This window comes from Xiphophorus couchianus, chromosome 15 (assembly GCF_001444195.1).
Source record: "Xiphophorus couchianus chromosome 15, X_couchianus-1.0, whole genome shotgun sequence".
Classification (NCBI taxonomy): domain Eukaryota; kingdom Metazoa; phylum Chordata; class Actinopteri; order Cyprinodontiformes; family Poeciliidae; genus Xiphophorus; species Xiphophorus couchianus.
Window position 1 is genome coordinate 6,887,573 of NC_040242.1, and position 20,704 is coordinate 6,908,276.

Sequence of the window (20,704 nt, forward strand, 5' to 3'; positions counted from 1 at the left end):
CCCACATTTCACACAAACAAGATAGTTTAAAGAAAATAATTTTTCATAAAGCATACAAGTTCAAATTCAAAAAACATTTCATTTAACCCAAAGGGAAATTAAATAATGTCTCTCAATCCAAAAAATTATGAAAAACGGTCTACAAAAAGAACAGATCAGAACTAAGTTACTTCAACATGCAGCAACCAGGAACTGCACAATTCCAGAACAGCATCTTACACAAACTATTGACTATGCAGAATTATACAGGATTCAAAAAACCAATCCCTAGCACAGCCTGTACATGACATATGGTTAATTTTTGACTTTCTTACTTCCAAGCACATCTATAGACAGGGCTCAGGGGTAGAGTGCACTTTGAATGGCTCAATAATAAAATGTAAAGATACTTCTACAAACAAAAAATAACAAAAAAACTCCAGTGAGGTTCTAGTTGTTAACTAGTTTGAGGGTCCCTGAGATCAACTGACCTTGCAGCGAGCAAACAACTCTGAATAAACAGCGCAGACCAAGATAACCGTTGAACGAATTCGCTCTTTGCTCAGACTGTGTAGTATAATAACACCTTGCCTGCACCTGCTCTGTGCTAAATAGATATTCTCTGTGTTGAAAAAAAATATTTCCAGATGGTTTGAGCTGCATTTGTTTATTTTAACCATGCAAATGACATGAGGTGAGCACTATCAGATGATATCCAGACATCGGGCTGCTATGCGACTGATGGGTGAGAAAAAAGGTCTGTAACAAATGGGCCAATTTGCAATAACAAAAAATAAATTTCCGTATTATAAGCCATTACAAAAAAATTGTGAATATTCAATTAAAGTGCCTGGAATACTTGTCACATTACAACCACGGGAGTGCAAAACTTAATCTGTTCTAATGGGATTTCAATGTGACTGCCACAAAGCAGTTCACAATTTAGAAAGGGAAAGAAAAAGATGGTCTTTACAAACTAACAAAACACAAGTTAATGGGTAATTTAATTATGGCAAATAAGTTAACGGAATAACTTATAACTTGCAAAAAAAATTTGCAGAATTGACAGTGTACTATAACCCTCTTTTTATTTCCTTTAACAACTGATTGAATTTGTAGTGTCAGTAAAGTCAGCCGAAGAGCCTATTTCACCATTATGCATGTTATGTCAGTTACAGCATACTGGATCGTTAAATGGGTAGGTATGGAGAATGTGGGGTTATGGTCAAGTATGAGTTATTGTAGAAAGGATAAATGTTTAAAGCTGCAGCCTTTAGGCAGCAGACCGCATCTCTGTGCAGCAGCAGCAGCTACACCGGCTGGTTGACGTGTGCTTCTACTGAAAATCAGAGCGAAACATTCCTGCAGCTGCTACAGAAACCCTCTTCATAACCCCCCCTTTGACTCAAACCAGTAACATAACCAGCACCTCGAGTAGAAAGACGTCAAAACGGCATTATATTACCCTCCTGAAGATAAAAGGAGGTGTTCATACACAAACCGCCTCATCTGGCCGAACAGCTAGCCAGTGTTAGCCAGCAGTGGTCACAACAAAATGCATTTACTCTGTCCTGCGATACAAGATCAGCATTAGCTTCAAAGGCTACTCACCGCCAGCAGAAAGTGCGTCCTGGAAATGGAGGCTAATTCCTCCGCCAAGTGGACGGAGAGATAGTGAGAAGTGTGAGTGTTAAGTCTGAGTGGCTACGGTCCCCGGCCAGCCTGGCGGTGTTGCTGCGTTTCCATCTCACAGCTCCATTAAAAGCTGCATTGTTGGAGCGACGGCTGCACAAACATCACTGACTGAACGCAGTGAGGCATTCTGGGAAACGGGGTAGAGCAGTGCTGCGGTGGAAAAGTGGAGAAACTGCGCCCCCTGGTGTTCGGTCTGGTTGAGATCCACTTTTCTGGCGCATTGTAGACCAGGAGTCTGCAATCTGCGCCCCCTGGGCTTCCGTAATAACTTTAGCTAAAGTAATAAACTGTAGAATGTTTAAAATAAAAAGCTAGCCCAGTGCAGATGGTATCAGACAGAAGATATTTGGCTAAAATAACAATGACAATGTTTCTATAATATGAATGAATAATATGATGATGTTGAACTGACAGACTGCTGCATCCCAGGTGCACAAAGGAGTGTTTTTATATGTCCTTTCTCCTAGAAGCTGTTAAACTCTATGACCTTCATTTCTCCTACCAAACTCAAGCTCAATTATATTCTGGCTGTTATTTGCACAGTTTGCATCAATTAGATGTAATTGTTAAGAAAAGTTTATAAAAGGTGTGAAATGATTTTCCCTATTTTTTATCTTAATCATTAATACCATATTAGATTGACGTCATTAACAATTAAATGAAAAACCATAAACCAAATCTATTTTTCCGTTATTCTTCACATAAGGAGAGAATAAACTGGAATTTAACTTTAACTTCCATGTGCAAAAGTTTATACTTTCATTAATTTTCTTTTTTGGTGTTTTCAAAAAATGTTGTGAAATCCCTTTTATGCAAATACATTTTAAATTACTACATATGCTACTGTTAACAAGGAAAAATATATTAAAAGGAAATACACTTTTACTCGCAATGAACTAACTTAATTTAGTAACTGTTATTGCTGATAATGGTTAGTATGTATTTGTTATGCTGTGATAAGGATGTTTTGTGGATGTGGAGAAGGTATTTTGTGGGGACTGCTGAGGCAGTATGGAGTGTCTGAATAGCTTTTAAAGGCTATCCGATCCTTGTATGTCTCAAGCAAGAGCTGTGCCCACATTCTCAGTGTAAAGTTGATCTTGCTTCCAGTCTGCGTTGGACTCTGCTATGACTGCCCCTTTGTAACCGATCATGTTTGTGGTGTTCACTGACAAGATCTTAAGGCATAGGAAAGGGTGGGTGACTGGTTTGGCAACCTCAGGATCTCATATTTGCTGTTTGCTGATGATGTGTTCTGGTGGCTTCTTTAGGGCAGGACCTTTTGTATACACCAGAGTGGTTTGCAGTTGAGTCAGCTCCTCTAAGTCTGAGGCCATGACTCTTGACTTGAAAAAGGTGGGATGCTCCCTCTAGACTCAGGGTCAATCTTTGCCTGAGTTTAATCTTGGTGTATTTATTAGTGATGGTAGGAAGGAAAAGTAGATGGACATATGGATTGGGGCTTTATCTGCAGTAATGCAGGTACTGCTCCAGTCTGTTGTGGAGAAAGAGCTGAGCCAAAAAGTAAAGCTCTCAGTTTAGAGCTCAGCCTAGATTCAGACCCTCCCCTATGTTCTTATGATATGATTCATGACTGGAAGAATCCCAGATACACGTGGCTGAAACAGACTTCCTCCATTAAGGAGCTCTGTCATACTGGGAGAGCTCAAAGTGGAGTCGCTGCTCCTTGGCACCAAAAAGGAGTCAGCTGAAGTGGTGGAATAACAATAAGAAAATATTTTTCAATCAATAAATAAACAAAACTAAATAAATTATACTTATGATACATTATTATTATTAGCCTGTTGTTTCATTTTAAAATTTTGGCTTCGGTCCTCCTTCGAGCTTCCGTCCTGTTGGTGGCAGTAATGAGTTATCTAAAGCTCAGACGTACCAATCCAGTTGTAGCAGAAACAGACTCAGTGTGGAGCGCATGGAGAGTAAACACATGTCTGCTTTTGCTTTGTATAAGACTCTGCAGCCAGAGCTGCCCCCTCCGGCTAAGAAGCCCTGCCAGCGGGTACAGGTGTGTGTGTACAGGCTTCATTAATACCCAACGGGAATATATCTATATGTGGCTTAGTAGCTGTAGGAACACATAACTGATATTTGTGTTTGTTCGCATCGTATGCATCGTCATTGTGTGGCACTTTGTATTAACCTCTCTTTTTCTAATTAGGTGGAAGTAAAAAAGAAAAAGAAAAAAGTAAATGGGCCTGCAGTTGCTATTGTCAAGAAAACTCGGGCCAAGAGGAGGAAGATCCGCAATAAACTCGTGAAGGCGGCAAATAAAGAGGAGAGTAAGAAAACTGGACCAGATGAAACTGTAAGCATCTGCTCAGTGTTTGACAGTAAACCAGTGTTGTTGAGTGTGTGTGTGCGAATCAGATTGGGCCTTTGTGTTTGTTAAAGCAGCATCAGAAGAAGGAGAGCGTAACTGCAGAGTCTTTGGACGCTGTGCTCACTGAACTGACCAGAGTTAACAACAGCAAAGAGAGAGCCAGCAAATTATTCCAGTGGCTCCTCAAACCCGTTCCTGCCAAGTACTTCTTCAGGTAAAGTGTTTGTCTGATGCTACATGATTTGTAAGATGCTCTGCATTTAATTAAACCCTCACAGCCACTACAATGTGTCACTATACAGTTGGTACGTCCAGAATGATTTGCTGCATCGGTTTTCTACCACTCCCATATGTTCATCAGGTTTTGCATGGTGGCGAAACAGTTAAATTTAATCTAATTAGCTTTACCCACTATAGAGCTGCAATCAGGATGTCATTACGTGTTCCTCTCTCCTTACTCTTTCATAGAAATAGAACATTGAAGTGACTACTGCATAACCTGCTGGCAGATTCTTCCAGCTGACCTGGGAATCTCTGCAGCTCCATGTTAATCCATCATTTGTCTGCTTTGTTTCTTGGTCTTCATGATGCGGTTTGTTCGTCAACAAACGTCTGAGAATCTACAGAGAACAGATGTGTTTACATCAATAATAAGTTACACACTTTTGATGCACTTTGGTTACACCAAAGTCCATTTAGCAATATCAGACTAAATAGGGCAGAATAGAAATAGATGCCGTACTTTTCATACTTTTATTTAAATGCAGCAAGTTGGTGGTAATAATGTTTTTGCAAGGAACTGGATTATCTAAAATTATCTATTTTTTCTGCACATCCTGGTGATGCTTCATTGTATATAAGTCCAAGAAGGTTGAACTCGGCATTCTTTATCATGGTACACTAAAATTTTCTGTTATTATTAATAAATAGCACATAAAGGTTGCTATTATCAGTGGATATGGTTAAACGTCTGGATTTACCTGGAGCAGGTTTGCAGGAGTGTGTATGTGAGAAAATGCTGTGATATGCAGTGACCTGCTGGCGCACTTGTCCCCATATTCTTGGTCAGTGCTTCCATCTGTGGAAAGCACAGTGTGTTCTGTAAAGCTTTTGCCATCGTCAGCATTTATATTTTCAGCTGTTTGTCCTACAATTTCTCCTACTGGGAGCATATCAGATGGACCAGCATTTGTTTTCCCCACAAACAATCAATGGAGCCTTGAGGGCTTCTTATGCTATTTAGTTGCAAATTTGCCAAATGTTTCTAAATGCTTACTGGGGAAAATGTGCTTGTGACAAACACAACACAAGTAACTTGGAAAATATATAATGTATCTTCTTACTTGGACTTCAAAATCTCATACAGTATGTATTTATTTTTTTTTGTTTTGCTTCATTTGTTTCCTTGATGGTAATTTATTTGACTTTTTTCTATATGTGAAGGGAAACATGGGAAAAGAAGCCTGTCTACGTTCAGCGCAAGAATCCAGATTACTACAAGGGATTGTTTTCAACAGCTGAGTTTGACCGTATATTGAGAAAGGTAATTTTCTGAAACGATGCACAAATCCGTCGCCAATGATCACCTTTAAGTGGTGACCAGTGAGTCAAAAATTGAAATATCCGTTTTTCTCAGTTTATAAATGATGCAAAAACTTAAATCTACCCCACTTTTTTTTTTCTGTCTGCATCAACAAACAGTACGCTTTATGAATTTGTGTATTTTTTCTTAAAGGAAAATGTCCACTATGGAGTGAACCTGGATATCACTAGCTACGTTAATGGCAAGAGGGAAACGCACAACCCACCAGGGAGAGCTCTGCCGTTCACTGTGTGGGATTTTTATGATGTAAGAATGGAACAGTTCAGGTTTTATGCTTGTTTATGCACCGAGTCCAAGTATTCCTAATAACTTTTAGGTATCATTTTGTAGCTGCAATTTTTCTAAGGAATGCATTAAGAAATTATCATATTTTATAAGATAACATCCATGAAGAAGTTAGAGATACAAATGTACATTTTATTGAAGTTATTGTACTAAATATTTAAATGACTTGATATTTTCTCATCTGTTTTCCTGTAGAGTGGCTGCTCTGTGCGCCTCCTGAATCCTCAGGCTTTCTCCTCCACGGTGTGGAATGTGCTTTCCATCCTCCAGGAGAAATTTGGTAGCATGGCAGGAGCCAATGTGTAAGTTCAAGGGAAAAAACTTGCTTGCTTCAAACTTCTTTTTTGTTTGTTTCAGTTTTAAATGCATTTTTCCTTCGAACAGATATCTGACGCCTCCGGGAACTCAGGGTTTTGCTCCACATTATGACGACATTGAAGCTTTCGTGATTCAGCTGGAAGGGAAGAAACACTGGCGAGTGTACAGTCCGAGGTAAAATTCATTAAGGTTTAAACTCCTCAAAAAGCTTCAAGTTCATCTATTCTTCTATAACAATAAAAAAAAAATCTTTTTTTTATTTTTATTTAATGGTGTCTATTTTTTCTTTAAAAAGAAACTTGCTACCCTGTCCTTGCTGAAGAAAATGAAGCCTACAGCATGATACTGCCACCAGAATGTTTTATGGTGGAGAAAAGTTACATTGTACTCTGATCTGATCCAAGCATCTTCTTCTATAAATATGCATCAATAAAGGGGGTTAAATATAAAGGCATGCCACACATTTCGGATTTTTTTTCAACTTCATAATTGTACTCTTTTTTTGACACAAGAAATTCTTGAATAATATGCATTCTTTTGAAACATCTTGATCAGTTTTTATTATACTTATATAAAGTGGAAGTAATTTGAGGCAAGAGCAGCCAACATTTTGGATTGTTGACTAAATTTCTGGTATAAATAATATTTGGGGGTAATTACAGTGGGAGAAATAACTTTTTGTTTATTTGTTTTGTTTGTTTTACATCTGTAGGTCCGAAGATGAAGTCTTGCCTGTGCTCTCTAGCCGTAAGTACCAAAAAGGTCTTTTCCAATGACATAATTTATCTCATCTGAAATGAAAACAGGGCATTTTATTCCTTTTCCAAAACCGGTTTCACAGAAAAAACAAGCTAATTTTATGAAAATAGAAGTGAATCAACTCTTTTGACACGCAGCACATTTGATATTGTGGCTGATGAGAATGCATCGGACATTTTGCATTCTCCTTTCTAGCAAATTTTGACCAGGCAGAGATTGGGAAGCCCATCCTAGACGTGGTGCTGGAAGCCGGGGATCTCCTCTTCTTCCCTCGAGGATTCATCCATCAGGGCAACTGTTTACCAGACGCACACTCTCTGCACATCACCATCTCCTCATACCAGAAAAACAGCTGGGGCCACCTGCTGCAGAAGGTAAATGCACTTTTGTTCCCGCAGTCAACATAGCTGGCAGGAAGCCGCATTACTGCGCTGCAACATTCAAATTATAGAACAAGTAGATGTAGACTCCTTACTGCTTCGTGTGTAATACATTTTTAAATAAAAAATAAAAGTGGTACAGCTGTTTTATTTGATTTAATATTTTGTGATTTCATGTTTAGGTCATTCCTGCTGCATTAGAAGTGGCTATGGAGGAAGATGTGGAGTTTAGACGGGGTTTACCTTTGAACTACCTGACCTACATGGGAGTGCAAAATTCAGATAAGGTCATTATTGCTATATTAACTCATTCTGGACTTCCTTGTAACATAATTAAGAATTTTTTTAAAACAAAAATTGGAAGAGTAGTTGTGAAATTTGGGAATTTTATGTAATCTATACAAACTCAAATATAAAATGTACACCCCCACCGTTTTTATTATTTTTTCATTTTAAATGTACTATCTCAGTAAGCTGCACCTTGACTACTCTTTTTGTACCAATCAGTGTGATTCTAGAATAACACTCACTGTTCTGATTGGAAATTATAAAGTTTACAGTAATTGGTTGGTGGATTTTTAAAACGTTTTAGCTAATGTTAGTCTGTTTAATAATATATAAGCATTTCCTTAGCTCCACTCTAAATTCAGACTTGTGGACCAAAGTTTTGTTTTTAAAAATAATTGCAATTGTGTGCTATAATCATGCCACCTTGTATAAAGAATGGTTCAAACAAGCTTAAAATGCCTGAATTAATGACATTTATGCTCATAATAAGTTAATTAGCAACTTTTCACCAAAACTGCAACTCCTAGTGAGTGAAATTGTTCTTGTGCAGGTGGACCCACGGAGGGAAATTTTCTTGTCTCGGGTTGAGAAGTTGATAAAGAAACTCCCGAATTTTGCCCCGGTGGACGCTGCCATCGACCAGAAAGCCAAAGAATTCTTCCACGACTGCCTGCCTCCTGTGCTCACTCCAGGTTTGTGCTGTAACATATGAGATTATGCATGAATGGACAGTTTGAGGTTCCAATAATTGATCTCATTGCTCTCAGATGAACTGGCCACCAGCGTGCAAGGAGCACCGGCTAGGTGGGAAAATGGCAAAGTTAAGAATGTTGGTGTTCACATCACTACTCAGACCAAGATCAAGCTGCTTCGTGCAGGGTGTGCCAGGTACAACAGCAAAACCTTTTTTTTTCCTCTCTGTTTTTATTTAGCAAAAATACATCTTACCGATTCTTCTTTTTGTGCCAGACTATACGGTGGAGATGCCGTGCACCTTTGTTACACCATAGATAACTCCAGAGTTTACCATAAAGAGGAGCCCAAGAGCATTGAAATACAAACAGAGGTATGTTTGTTTTGTGTGTCTTAATTCTTATACTGCACATTGTTCTGATTACATCTACGTTATTTTTTGTTACTTCTTTCAGCACACAGATGCTGTTGAGTTTCTGATCCATTCATATCCCAACTTTGTGACAGTGGGAACTTTGCCTTGTGATTCTGTTCAGGATAAGGTAGGATTCTATGTTATTTGCAGCAATATTTACTGACAATGAATATATGAGTTATGCATTAATTGCTGATGCTTTTTTCCCAGATTGCTTTGGCTGAACTTCTTTTTGAGAAGGGAATTATCCACACTTCTGAACCTCTTCAGGCCCCACCAGCTGTTCAGTCAGAATGACCACATTGTAAAATTTAATGTTTGTTTAAATTAAGATCTACACCATAATACTTGGTCTCATGAATGTGCCTTTTCTAGATTTTTAATGCATAAAAAACCCACTAGTTAATAAAAAGTTCTTGAGAACAGACATTTTTATTTATTTTAGTTGATACAACTCAAAATAAGGTGTACATCAGTCTCCTTCAACACTACAGCTTGAGGGCCACTCATCATTATTCATTCACACTTAAACCGATGGAACTTTAGAAGCAGTGAAGCGTCTACTTCCAGGTCACCTCCTCGCCAGGTTTCAACTCTCTGCAGGGAACAAAAGGTTCAACGTTCATAAGATTGTATCAAAATATGTTACGATTATCACTTGAAATACAGTTTGCATTTTCAAAATTGACTTGAGGCAAAAGTAATTACAGTTCTTACCTCTTGTACAGTGCACTCTTGTTTCTGAATGCTGTCAGCTTCTGGTCCTGTTGTTTGTCAAGGTACCATCCAATCACAAAGCCCATGGGAACCAATATGTGTGCCCAATTCACACTGGTTGGTAATGCGAATTTGACCATGGTTCCTACAACCAAAGCAGGGAAAAAGATGAGGGACTGATCTGAGATGTTGGTATATAAAAGTAGTGTTTTTTTTATGATTATTATTTAAATGAAAACTATTTTATTCACATCAAATCACAAAATATGGCATCCTAAGGCATTTTCATTCTTTTTAATTGCAGGACTGTGACACTGAAATAATTTTAATTTAATTCAGCAGAAATTTTATTCCAAATTTTTAAAATTTAGCTCCGTCAGTAACAAAATGTCTAAGGAAGCCAGCAAATTGCATCGAAACTTGTCTTTACTGCATCCTGAGTAAGCAACAAGGTGACAGTGGAGTGAAATATTTCCCTTTTAAGAATGATGCAATAATTACAGATAAGCAAAAACAGTGTTACATTTTTGCAGAGTTTTTGTTCCTTAGATGAGGAGTACAATATTAACATTGAAATATAAAGGTTTACACTGGATGTTTCTATAGTGTCTTTAATTTTCCATTCTAAAAGTGTTATTGAAAAATAAAGATAAGTAAAAAGTTTTTGGTTTATTAAGCCTACGTTTTACTTCCATCATCCCTACAATACTTGTCTGTTATACACCTGTGAATGCACAAATGCTTTTAATTTTAGTTGGACCTAAATTCAACTCATGATGCTGTAAATGTAAAACACAAATCGTTTCAAATATTTTAAATGTGTAATGGAAATTCCGAGACAGTATTCTCAATGTTTCCCCATTAAAACAACCTGAGGTCAAAGGAAGATGTTTTCAGGCTATTCTACAAATGCTTTTCTAAACCCCTCCATGAAATGCATAAAAATCCGTAAAAAGATTCAATTTCACAGCTTTGATGAAGTTTGTTAGTCCTGAAAACAAACTAGAATTAATTTAGGTCCACTTTCGAATACTACTACGTAAATGAGGAGCCTCTAATGATCTTTAAGAAGTTTTTTTAATTAACATTTATTAGAACACGGGTTTAAGAGGAATCATATGTTTACGTGTTTTGACAATGACAAGCAAACTTGGATGTAGATCTATTACAATCAACCACAAAATCCATTTAAAAATATATAATGGCATATCATTTTATTTGGTTATTTGACCACCAACAAAATCCAGCAAAAATGACGCAAAGCTATATTTATCACAAATTCACCCACTGCTAACATGGCAGCTAACTGGCATTAGCAACTAACGTTATATGTCAGAAAGATTATTTTGTTTTTTGCATCAATATCTATTTCAGTGAGATAAATCTGTAAGACCAATTGAAAGCACACAATAAGGAAGAAAATAAACGGAAAGCTTTAAAATAATACCTTATGTTAACACCAAACAGTAGCCTTCAGGTCTTCCTTCTCTAAGCGAAGGACATTGGACTGTACCAAGTATGGATCAACGACGTGCTTATGCTAAACGATAACAAGGTTACAATGATTCTGTTCGAAACCTATTTACAATAAGACACAAGTTAATCCTACGTTTTCTATAGACTTCATTCAATATAGCCCGGCAACGTCCTATTTACTGTTTTCACACAGATTTATTATGACTTTCTTTGGTACGTTTCTTTACCCTTTCACCTATGACCTAGCAGCCAAAATGGCCGCTTCAAACCCGCTAACAGAAAAGTCTTGATTTTGCAGTAATAATAAATAATAACTTTAAGGTTACTTTCTTATACTCAAAAGAAGGATATATTTATTTGATGTTATATTCTGTCGCTTTTTGATGTTTTCAGCCTTCTTTTAGTTATCTACCTAGCATGTAGCTAGCATGCTAAATAGCCGTTGCCCGGTAAACGGCTAACAATCGTTGTCAAAGTCAAACTGGATTCATGTTTAATCTTGTTAGATAGATTTACGTTTATTCTCATGCAGCTCACGTTGTTTTCCATGTTGTGGAATCTTGCTTTCAAAAACATTTTTGTGTGTCCTTGAATGATTATTTATAGTTAGCCTTTGTTATAGACACTCATCATTTAAAGTTGGTTTGATGAAGACGGGTTTGTGCTATTGTTGAGAAAAGTAAAGGAAAAATGACTTCCATTATCAAGCTGACAGCCGTGTCGGGGGTCCAGGAGGAATCGGCTCTTTGCTACCTGCTTCAGGTGGATGAATTTCGTTTCCTCCTGGACTGTGGATGGGACGAGAACTTCTCAATGGACATTATTGATGCCATGAAGCGGTGAGTATGATTACAGATGTTAAAGTTTCATTTATGTACTGCATTTCGGCTTTAACACAACACAGAAAGCTGTTGTATTCTTTTATTTTCAGTCGGTTAGATTATTGTTCTCGCACATGTTCTGTTTGATATAAAAACTAAATCGGGAAGGTGCATCTGATCCAAAAGGCTGTTGCCAGAGTTCTGACCGATACCTGAAAATGGGTCAAATTACACCAGTCCCTGAATCACTGCTCATAAAAGGACAGGATTCAAAATCTTGTGTTCCTCAAAAAGAAAAAGAAAAAAAATCACCCTAAAAAATGTTTTTATAAATTGTGCTTGTGGACCACAAAAAAATAATGTTTGAGATACTCACTGAGTTTGCACCCCTAGTGCTTTTCAAATATATTGACTGTGCATCAAGTGATAAAATGGTTTTCTACATTGCGGAAATCTGTTTTTTAAAAATGTAATCAAATCAAATTAAATCAAGTTACATTTCAAGAAAATCTTATTGACTGCTAAGTTATGAAAAACTCAGAATAACTTTCAGGAGCTAAATCTAAATTGTTTGTAGAAGCTTCTAACTTTTTTTTTTTTATCTCTGTATTGCATTTTTGCTGTCAGATATGTTCACCAGGTTGATGCAGTCCTGCTGTCGCACCCTGACCCCATTCACTTGGGAGCCTTGCCCTATGCTGTGGGCAAACTGGGTCTGAACTGCACCATCTATGCCACCATTCCTGTCTACAAAATGGGTCAGATGTTCATGTACGATCTATATCAGGTACAGTACTGCAAGTTAAGGTTAAAGGTAAATAAATGCCTTACTTTTATTTAGCGCAAGAATAGAACTGATTCCTTGAATGCTCTTTTCCTATTCTTAGTCAAGAAGCAACAGTGAAGATTTTACGCTCTTCACCCTGGATGACGTGGACAGTGCTTTTGATAAAATCCAGCAGCTGAAATACTCACAGATTGTCAATCTGAAAGGTGAGACGAAAATCAAGTGACTCCCAATTTTCTATAACCTTACATAAAAAGATCATTTTTTTAAAAGTAATTTTCTTTGTGTTACAGGAAAGGGGCATGGTCTGTCGATCACTCCGCTCCCAGCCGGACACATGATCGGAGGCACCATTTGGAAAATTGTCAAGGACGGGGAGGAGGAAATAGTTTATGCAGTGGACTTCAATCATAAGAGAGAAATGTAAACAGACACAAAAACATACTTGTGTAAGCAAGATCTTAGGCCGCATATCAGTTGCTAATTTGCACACTCTTCTTCTCTGTCTGTTCCAGCCACCTTAACGGCTGCACACTGGAGAGCATTAGTCGACCGTCTTTACTCATTACAGATTCCTTCAATGCTGCTTATGTACAGCCACGCCGCAAACAAAGAGACGAGCAGCTGCTTAGTGAGTACCGTAATACGCACAGAAGTCTTTACAGTAAAAAAGCACCTTCAGTTCAGTAAACATGAGACTATAGAAAACTCTGTCTGTGCCTTTACTAATGGCTGTATCATCCTCCTCCTTTAATACCCACAAAGCAAACGTAATGGAGACCCTGCGTGGTAATGGTAATGTCCTTATTGCCGTGGATACGGCCGGCCGCGTGTTGGAGCTAGCGCAGCTCCTCGACCAGATTTGGAGGACGAAGGATGCTGGGCTCGGAGTTTACCCGCTAGCACTGCTCAACAACGTCAGCTACAACGTGGTGGAATTCTCCAAGTCCCAGGTACCAATCAGTATCACACTTTCATACAATTTAATTTTGGTTTTAATGAAGTCCCAAAGACATTAAGTATTTCAATTGTAGCACAGATATGAGCATGAATGTTGTTGTGATCAGTTTTCTTCCTTAGATCTACAACAAGTAGTTTGTAACAAATAGTGATTTAAGAAATATAACAAAACATGGCTGTAAAATGAAAACTGACGCAAAATAGCTAAACAGCCAAAGTAAAATATCCCCAATAAAACGGTGCATACAGATGTGAAATAAAGCTATTCAGTTAAAAATATTCTTAAACTCAAATTGAAAGTTATATGCTTATTTAAAAATTGCAGAATAATAAATTGTGTCTTTTAAGATCTCAGAAAAATTGTAAGTTGAAAAGATGTGTCTTCAGTTTGCTTTTAAGAACTTTCTTTCTTCCTCTAAGTAATGGAAAGATGTTCCAGAGCCTCGTCATATGCTTTACTTATGACTATTGGAATATTTAATAAACAGCTACCCAGAGATCTGAGTATTTCTGGAAGCTGTGTCTAGTATTCTTTGTAGTATAAGTGAGATCTTCTAAGAGCATTAAGAGCTTTGCAAACAAGAACAATGGCTTCAAATTAATTGCTGAGTTTTAACAGGTAACCATAGCAGAGAGTCTAGCAACTGAACTTTTAAGTACTGCAACTTTGTAATTGTTTTTTGCAGACAAAAGAGCAGAGCAGGAATCCAATCTGCGAGTAACAAAAGCATGGAATAATGACTCTGTTGTCTGTATTGGTTTGAGAGAAAATTGGCCTTCCTCTGGAAATGTTTTCCTAATAATAAAATTCAGTTCTGGTTAATGATTTAGTGTGTCTTGAAACTGAGGTTTGAATTAAAAATGTCTTGTTGTTGTTTGCTGGAGTGTTTTAGGGTCTTTCCATCATCTTTATTATAAGATTTGTTTTTCTAGTTTTATCACACTGGCGTTTTTTTGTTTGTGTGTAAAAACCAAACCCATCTCTGTAGGTGGAGTGGATGAGTGACAAACTCATGAGGTGTTTTGAGGACAAAAGGAACAATCCGTTCCAGTTCCGACACTTGAACCTTTGCCACAGTCTGGCAGACCTGGCCCGGGTACCCAGCCCAAAGGTGGTGCTTTGCAGCCAACCGGACCTTGAGTCTGGCTTCTCCAGGGAGCTCTTCACCCAGTGGTGCCAAAATGCAAAAAATTCTATCATCCTTACCTATCGCACCACGCCTGGCACCCTGGCCCGCTATCTCATCGACAATCCTGGAGAAAAGATGCTGGATTTGGAGGTGAGGAAGGTTTTCATGCAGAATCTTCCCTGAAAAATGCTGCCATTTATGTCTATGCTTCAGGATCCCAGAATCATAATTAACTCTTCTCTTCACATCAGGTCAGAAAACGAGTAAAACTGGAAGGGAAGGAGCTGGACGAGTATCTTGAAAAGGAGAAAATAAAGAAAGAAGCAGCTAAAAAACTGGAGCAAGCCAAAGAGTAAGTTTGAATAATCTCTGAATCTTTAAAGTACGGTTACGGGTTGTTGTTTTTTTTTAACATGGAATATAATTATTAAGTAAAATATTTGTGAAAATTAATTATTGTATTTGAAGAGAGGTTAGTAAAGTCCCACAATGTATACAGTACGTTTTGATCTAGTAAAAGTACTAGAAATTCAAATATTTACCCCTGATTACAAACGAAAATATGTCATATGACGTACGAGTTATAAGATAGAACTTTAGATAGAATAAAAAATTTTTAATGGCTTTTTCAGGGTGGATGTGGATTCGAGCGATGAGAGCGATATGGAAGACGATCTGGATCAGCCGGCTGCGGTGAAAACCAAACATCATGACCTGATGATGAAGGGAGAGGGGAGCCGCAAAGGAAGCTTCTTCAAACAGGCCAAAAAGTCATATCCCATGTTCCCGGTGCATGAAGAGAGAATCAAATGGGACGAGTATGGAGAGGTCATCAGGTGCTGAAGTCTGAATGCAAATTGAAGAAAGTAGAGATTCTGTTTTTAATCACCAAGTAACCCATTGTGTTTGGTTTTTTTGAAGGATTGAAGATTTTTTGGTTCCTGAACTGCAAGCCACCGAAGAGGAGAAGAGCAAACTGGAATCTGGGCTGACAAATGGCGACGAACCCATGGACCAGGATTTGTCTGTCGTTCCTACAAAATGTGTCTCAAGTGTTGAGAATTTTGAAATAAGGTGCGTTATCACTCACAAAGTGAACCACGCCAGTATAAATATCTATAAAACTGTTACAATGACCCTGTGTTCTTCTTCTATGTTATAGAGCGAGGGTGACATATATAGACTACGAAGGTCGCTCTGATGGCGACTCCATAAAGAAGATCATAAATCAGATGAAGCCCAGACAGCTTGTGATTGTTCACGGGCCACCAGAAGCAAGTCTGGACCTGGCTGAGTCCTGCAAAGCTTTCAGCAAAGACATCAAAGTTTACACACCCAAACTGCAGGAGACTGTGGACGCCACCAGCGAGACACACATCTACCAGGTCAGTCTCAGGAAAATCTGCTTTTAAAGATGCCCATTAGAGAACCTTTACTGTGTTTTGTTGGTAGGTTTGATAGTCTAGATAAAATCCACATAATGTTTGAGATTAGACTGTGACAAAAGGTAGAGGAGTTGTGTGTTTCTTCTGCTGCTAAAATAAATTAATTTAAGTTGCATTTGTTGAATCATTAACTCTATTTATTTTGTTTAGCTGTGTAACCTTCCCAATTCGCCACAGTGTCTTAACCAAGTCTTAAATTCATGTATCTAAAATTAAGGCCTCCCTCAAAATGTCTTAACTTCATTGTAAAATATGTAAGTTTACCTTATACCATGTTCCAAATTATTATGCAAATTGGATTTAAGTGTCATAAAGATAAAAATTTTTGTTGTGCTATTAAATTTATAGGTGGTAGTGTGTGTCAGGGCTCTTTGAATCACTATAATTCATTTCAGAGAGCTGGGTTGATTTGTTTGTGTGGTGAGCTCAATTAAAGGAAATGTTCTTAAGAAGGATGTTCCACATTATTAAGCAGGCCACAGGTTTCAAGCAATATGGGAAAGACAAAGGATCTTTCTGCTGACTAAAATCATCAGATAGTGCAGTGCCGTATGACAAGATATGAAAACATTAGATATTTAACAAAAACTGAAGCGTTATCGTACTGTGAAGAGATTTGTGGCTGATTCAGAACAAAGGTGGGTTTGTGCAGTAAAGGCGTAATGAGAAATGTTTCTGTTAGACAAATTCATCGGATTAAGAGAGCAGCTGTTAAAATGCCCTACAAAGCAGCAAACAGTAATTTGAAGCTGCTGGAGCCTCTGGAACCTCAAGGTGGAGGATCCTCCAGAGGCTTGTGGTGCATGACTCTACTATTCGGCCACCCCTAACCAGAGCTCACAAGTAGAAACGGTCGGAGTGGGCCCAGCCGTACATGAAGATTAATTTTCAAACAGACTAGTTCACTGATGACTGCTGTGCAACCCTGGATGGTCCAGATGGACGCAGTAGTGGCTTGGTGGTGGATGGCCACCACATCCCAACACGGCTATGATGTCAGCAAGGAGGTGGTGGAGCCATTTTTGGGCCGAAATCATGGGGAGAGAATCATTGGTCGGCCCCTTCAGAGTCCCTGAAGGTGTGAAAATGACCTCAGCAAAGTATATGAACTTTCTGACTGATCACTTTCTTTCATGGTTCAAAAAGAAGAGCCGTACCTTCCGTAGCAAAATCATTCTCATGCATGACAATGCACCATCTCATGCTGCAAGGAATACCTCTGTGTCACTGGCTGCTATGGGCACGAAAGGGGAGAAACTCATGGTGTGGTCACCATCTTCCTCTGACCTCAACCCTATTGAGAACCTTTGGAGTTTCCTCAAGCAGAAGATCTGAGGGTGGAATGCAGTTCATATCAGAACAGCAGCTCTGGGAAGGTATTCTGACATCCTGCAAAGAAATTCAAGCAGAAACTTTCCACAAACTCACAAGTTCACTGGATGCAAGAATTGTGCAGGTGATATCAAAGGGGTCCTATGTTAACATGTAACTCGGTCTGTTAAGATGTTTGATTGAAATAGCTTTTGATTTTAGTACATGTGACCATTTGATGCTGCACATTCATAGAATGACAGTTTGCAGTTCTTTATAATCCATAAAATGTTTAGAAAATCTGCTGTGCATAATCATTTGGAACAGAGCATTTTGAGTTTTTATTTTTGAAAAAAATATTGTCCTCATGGGGAGCTTTGTTCAGTAAAATTTTATTTATACTCTAATAGTTCATGACTTGGAAAATTATACTGACCATCATTTGCATTGACTATTTAAGAAAAACTGAGAAAATATCACTTCCATAATAATTTGGAACACGGTGTAAATATGGTAATCTCTGATCTTTTTGTTGTGTCAGGACTATTTAATCTTGTATATTTTATGTAGTTCATGTTTCTCGTGGGACTTTTCTGTCAGACAATAGCTTGATTGCTTCCATTCTGTGACTCTGGGTTTTGAGGCTACCGCTAACTAGATGCTAATCGATCCTTGCTAGCTAGATAGCTTTTTGTAAATCATTGCCAGGTGGCTGGATGATGTATGTCGTCGCTACTGGCTCATTTCTGTTGCCAACCTGCATGATGCTACATGCGTTCTGTGCAAAGAATCTTGTGATTATTACTATCTAAAATGTGCAGTTTTCTTTTGTACACTTCTGTCATGATACAAAGTCTTACATTTTATTCATAATGGTCTTAAAAGTCCTAAATTTAAGTTGGTGAAACCTGCAGAAACCCTGTAATCCACTCCCTTTATTTGAACTTAAAGGTGCGGCTGAAAGACTCGCTGGTGAGCTCTTTGCAGTTCTGCAAGGCCAAAGACACGGAGCTGGCCTGGATCGATGGCGTGCTGGACATGCGCGTCGCCAAGGTGGACACCGGCGTGATGCTGGAGGAGGGTGTGAAAGAGGAGGCGGAGGACAGCGAGGTTCCCATGGACACCGCCCCCGAGCTTGGCATCAACCACAACGCCACGTCCGTGGCGGCGCAGCGTACCATGAAGAACCTGTTTGGAGAGGATGAGAAGGAGATGTCGGAGGAGAGTGACGTCATTCCCACTCTGGAGCCGCTGCCTCCCACTGAGGTGGGCAGCTGTGTTTTTTCTGTTAGGATAGCCATCTAGTACACAGCACTGAGTACTTTCTATAAATTCAACATTAACATTTGCATTTGCATTTATTAAGTCTAAATATTTCTAAAACAGGTCAGTTGACTTGCTGAGATCCCCGAGACGATATTTTCTTGTGATTTTAAATGTATATGTTCAGAATGGTCTATAAAAAGTTCAGTTTAACTGAGTCAAATATTTCCTCCTCTCCTCAGATTTCAGGCCATCAGTCTGTGTTCATCAACGAGCCTCGGCTGTCTGACTTCAAGCAGGTCTTACTGAGAGAGGGCATCCAGGCTGAATTTGTGGGTGGAGTTCTGGTGTGCAACAATGTGGTGGCCGTCCGCAGGGTGAGCGTCCAACCCCTCTATCCATATCCTCATTCTGAGCAATCAGAGTACAGAAGACATTCAGCACCACAGATTGTTCAGTTGTTGTCATTTGACGCAGCCTGTCGAGCTTTTCCTTTTGATCATCACTGTTCACGAAGCATTGAGTTTGAGCACAACAGGCTGCTGTTATGGAAAGTAGCCTGAGTAATTGGTGATGAAGAAGTTGACATGAGAAATAATTGTTGTAATTCTTTAATAAGTATATTAAAACAAAGTGGAAGAGAGAAACATTTGGATTTCCAGGAATCAATTTCTGGGTCCCTGCATCTGGCGATCAACTTATGTGTCATCAATTTATTTTGTCCATCAACTTTTTTATCCGTTGTTGTTTGTTTTCATGCGTTCTCCTCTTAAAATGGAGAACGAAAGGGAAAAAAACAAAAAAAAAATTCTTTCCTTCCTGTTTAATTGTTCTTTTAGCAGATTCCATATTCAAACTTTGAATAGCTCCTCATTTTATTCCGGAATTTTGTATTTCAACTTTAGGAATTGGCTCAAAAATTTCTGTCTGAAAATTAAAGACATTTAAATATAAAAATTACATTGGAAGCCTTTTTTTTTTAAAGATTTCAAGTTGACACCAGACTTATTATAAGACACTGAAAGCTGAATCATTTCATTAGGCCTGTACAGTTATAATGATTTATCTTAAGAGACAGAGGAGCAAACAGAGATGACCTGAGTAGAATATAAAATCACATGAAAATATCTCACATGAAAATATCTCACCTTAGGTGAAAGACACAAAAACATCAACCAGGATTTAACCAAAGTACGAGGTGAAGCCAGGATGCTAACAACAAACTGCATAATTGACAAGAACTTAAAATAGTTGCAATACAGAAAATGAAATCAAAGAGCGCTGCGACTAGTAACGATGATGGTTCAGATGCTATTTAAATGGGAAATCTTGATCTGAATTCATGAGACACTTACAAAAACAAAGCGTCTCCATGAAAGAATAGGGAACAAAGATGTAGAGATGTTTTTCTCTGCAGCGATCTGCTGCACAAGGTTTGTTTATCTCTGCTGAGAGATGCAACCTCGTTGCTTGAGGGCTGAGGTGACCTGTGAATCTTTCTGTTCTTTTTGCTCAGACGGAGCCTGGACGCATCGGCCTAGAAGGCTGCCTGTGTGACGACTACTATAAGATCCGGGAGCTGCTGTATCAGCAGTACGCTGTTGTGTAGTAGCAGCAGAAGACGAAGAAGACCCCATGGATGCAGAGAACATTATCTTTGTACACAGACTTTAGAAGGACTTTAATACAGTCTATGCCCTGCGCATTGTTCCATCCTCACTGTAAAACCTCTTGTATATTTCCCCTTTTATACATTAGTTCCAGACATTTTTTTATTGTTTACCTTTATAAAGTGAAAGGCAGATTGTGTACCTTTGTGGACTTCTTCATATGAACACCTGTGAAATTGTCACATTTCTATGAATCCACCCTCTGGGAAGCTATTTTCCACTTACTGTCAGTAAATTGTTTGTCCTGCAAACGGATCATTGTGTGTTTGTCTCTATTATATGTGTTCAGCCAATTTTATTGTGGTAATTTGAACAATATTGTCACTAATATACACTTTGAACAGTACTGTCCGTCTTTATATTGTAAA

At 38.4% G+C, this 20,704-nt stretch overlaps 4 protein-coding genes across 5 annotated transcripts in view; 2 read left to right on the top strand and 2 right to left on the bottom strand.

Annotated features, from left to right (window-relative positions):
• extl3 (exostosin-like glycosyltransferase 3) overlaps positions 1-1,786 on the bottom strand; it is a 31,908-nt gene extending 30,122 nt beyond the window's left edge. The window contains exon 1 of the mRNA XM_028039576.1: positions 1,591-1,786. The gene's annotated coding sequence lies outside the window, so the exon portion shown is untranslated. The remainder of the gene's footprint in view (positions 1-1,590) is intronic.
• A 1,801-nt stretch (positions 1,787-3,587) lies between these two features.
• Positions 3,588-9,181, top strand: riox1 (ribosomal oxygenase 1). 2 transcript variants are annotated; one of them, XM_028039579.1, is made up of 15 exons: positions 3,588-3,700; positions 3,854-4,000; positions 4,087-4,229; positions 5,459-5,558; positions 5,751-5,864; positions 6,099-6,205; positions 6,288-6,395; positions 6,934-6,968; positions 7,176-7,354; positions 7,543-7,647; positions 8,199-8,340; positions 8,416-8,536; positions 8,618-8,714; positions 8,797-8,883; positions 8,967-9,181. In XM_028039579.1, exons 1-15 carry the CDS (start codon positions 3,608-3,610, stop codon positions 9,051-9,053), a joined length of 1,665 nt encoding a protein of 554 aa, XP_027895380.1. In that variant the 5' UTR covers positions 3,588-3,607; the 3' UTR covers positions 9,054-9,181. The 2 variants fall into 2 exon arrangements, with proteins under 2 accessions (XP_027895380.1, XP_027895382.1); XM_028039581.1 differs by having other exon boundaries at positions 4,090-4,229.
• Positions 9,170-11,085, bottom strand: ndufb1 (NADH:ubiquinone oxidoreductase subunit B1). The gene is made up of 3 exons (XM_028039583.1): positions 10,921-11,085; positions 9,474-9,618; positions 9,170-9,353 (listed from the first exon to the last, which is right to left on the bottom strand). The coding sequence occupies exons 2-3, from the start codon at positions 9,611-9,613 to the stop codon at positions 9,317-9,319; spliced, it is 177 nt and encodes a 58-aa protein (XP_027895384.1). The 5' UTR covers positions 9,614-9,618; positions 10,921-11,085; the 3' UTR covers positions 9,170-9,316.
• Positions 11,086-11,192: 107 nt separating this feature from the next.
• cpsf2 (cleavage and polyadenylation specific factor 2) lies at positions 11,193-20,591 on the top strand. Its single transcript, XM_028039577.1, has 14 exons — positions 11,193-11,788; positions 12,398-12,557; positions 12,658-12,763; positions 12,851-12,980; positions 13,073-13,188; positions 13,323-13,510; positions 14,507-14,797; positions 14,899-14,999; positions 15,280-15,483; positions 15,569-15,721; positions 15,810-16,032; positions 18,355-18,669; positions 18,909-19,043; positions 20,183-20,591. Exons 1-14 carry the CDS (start codon positions 11,640-11,642, stop codon positions 20,273-20,275), a joined length of 2,364 nt encoding a protein of 787 aa, XP_027895378.1. The 5' UTR covers positions 11,193-11,639; the 3' UTR covers positions 20,276-20,591.
• Positions 20,592-20,704: the final 113 nt, after the last annotated feature.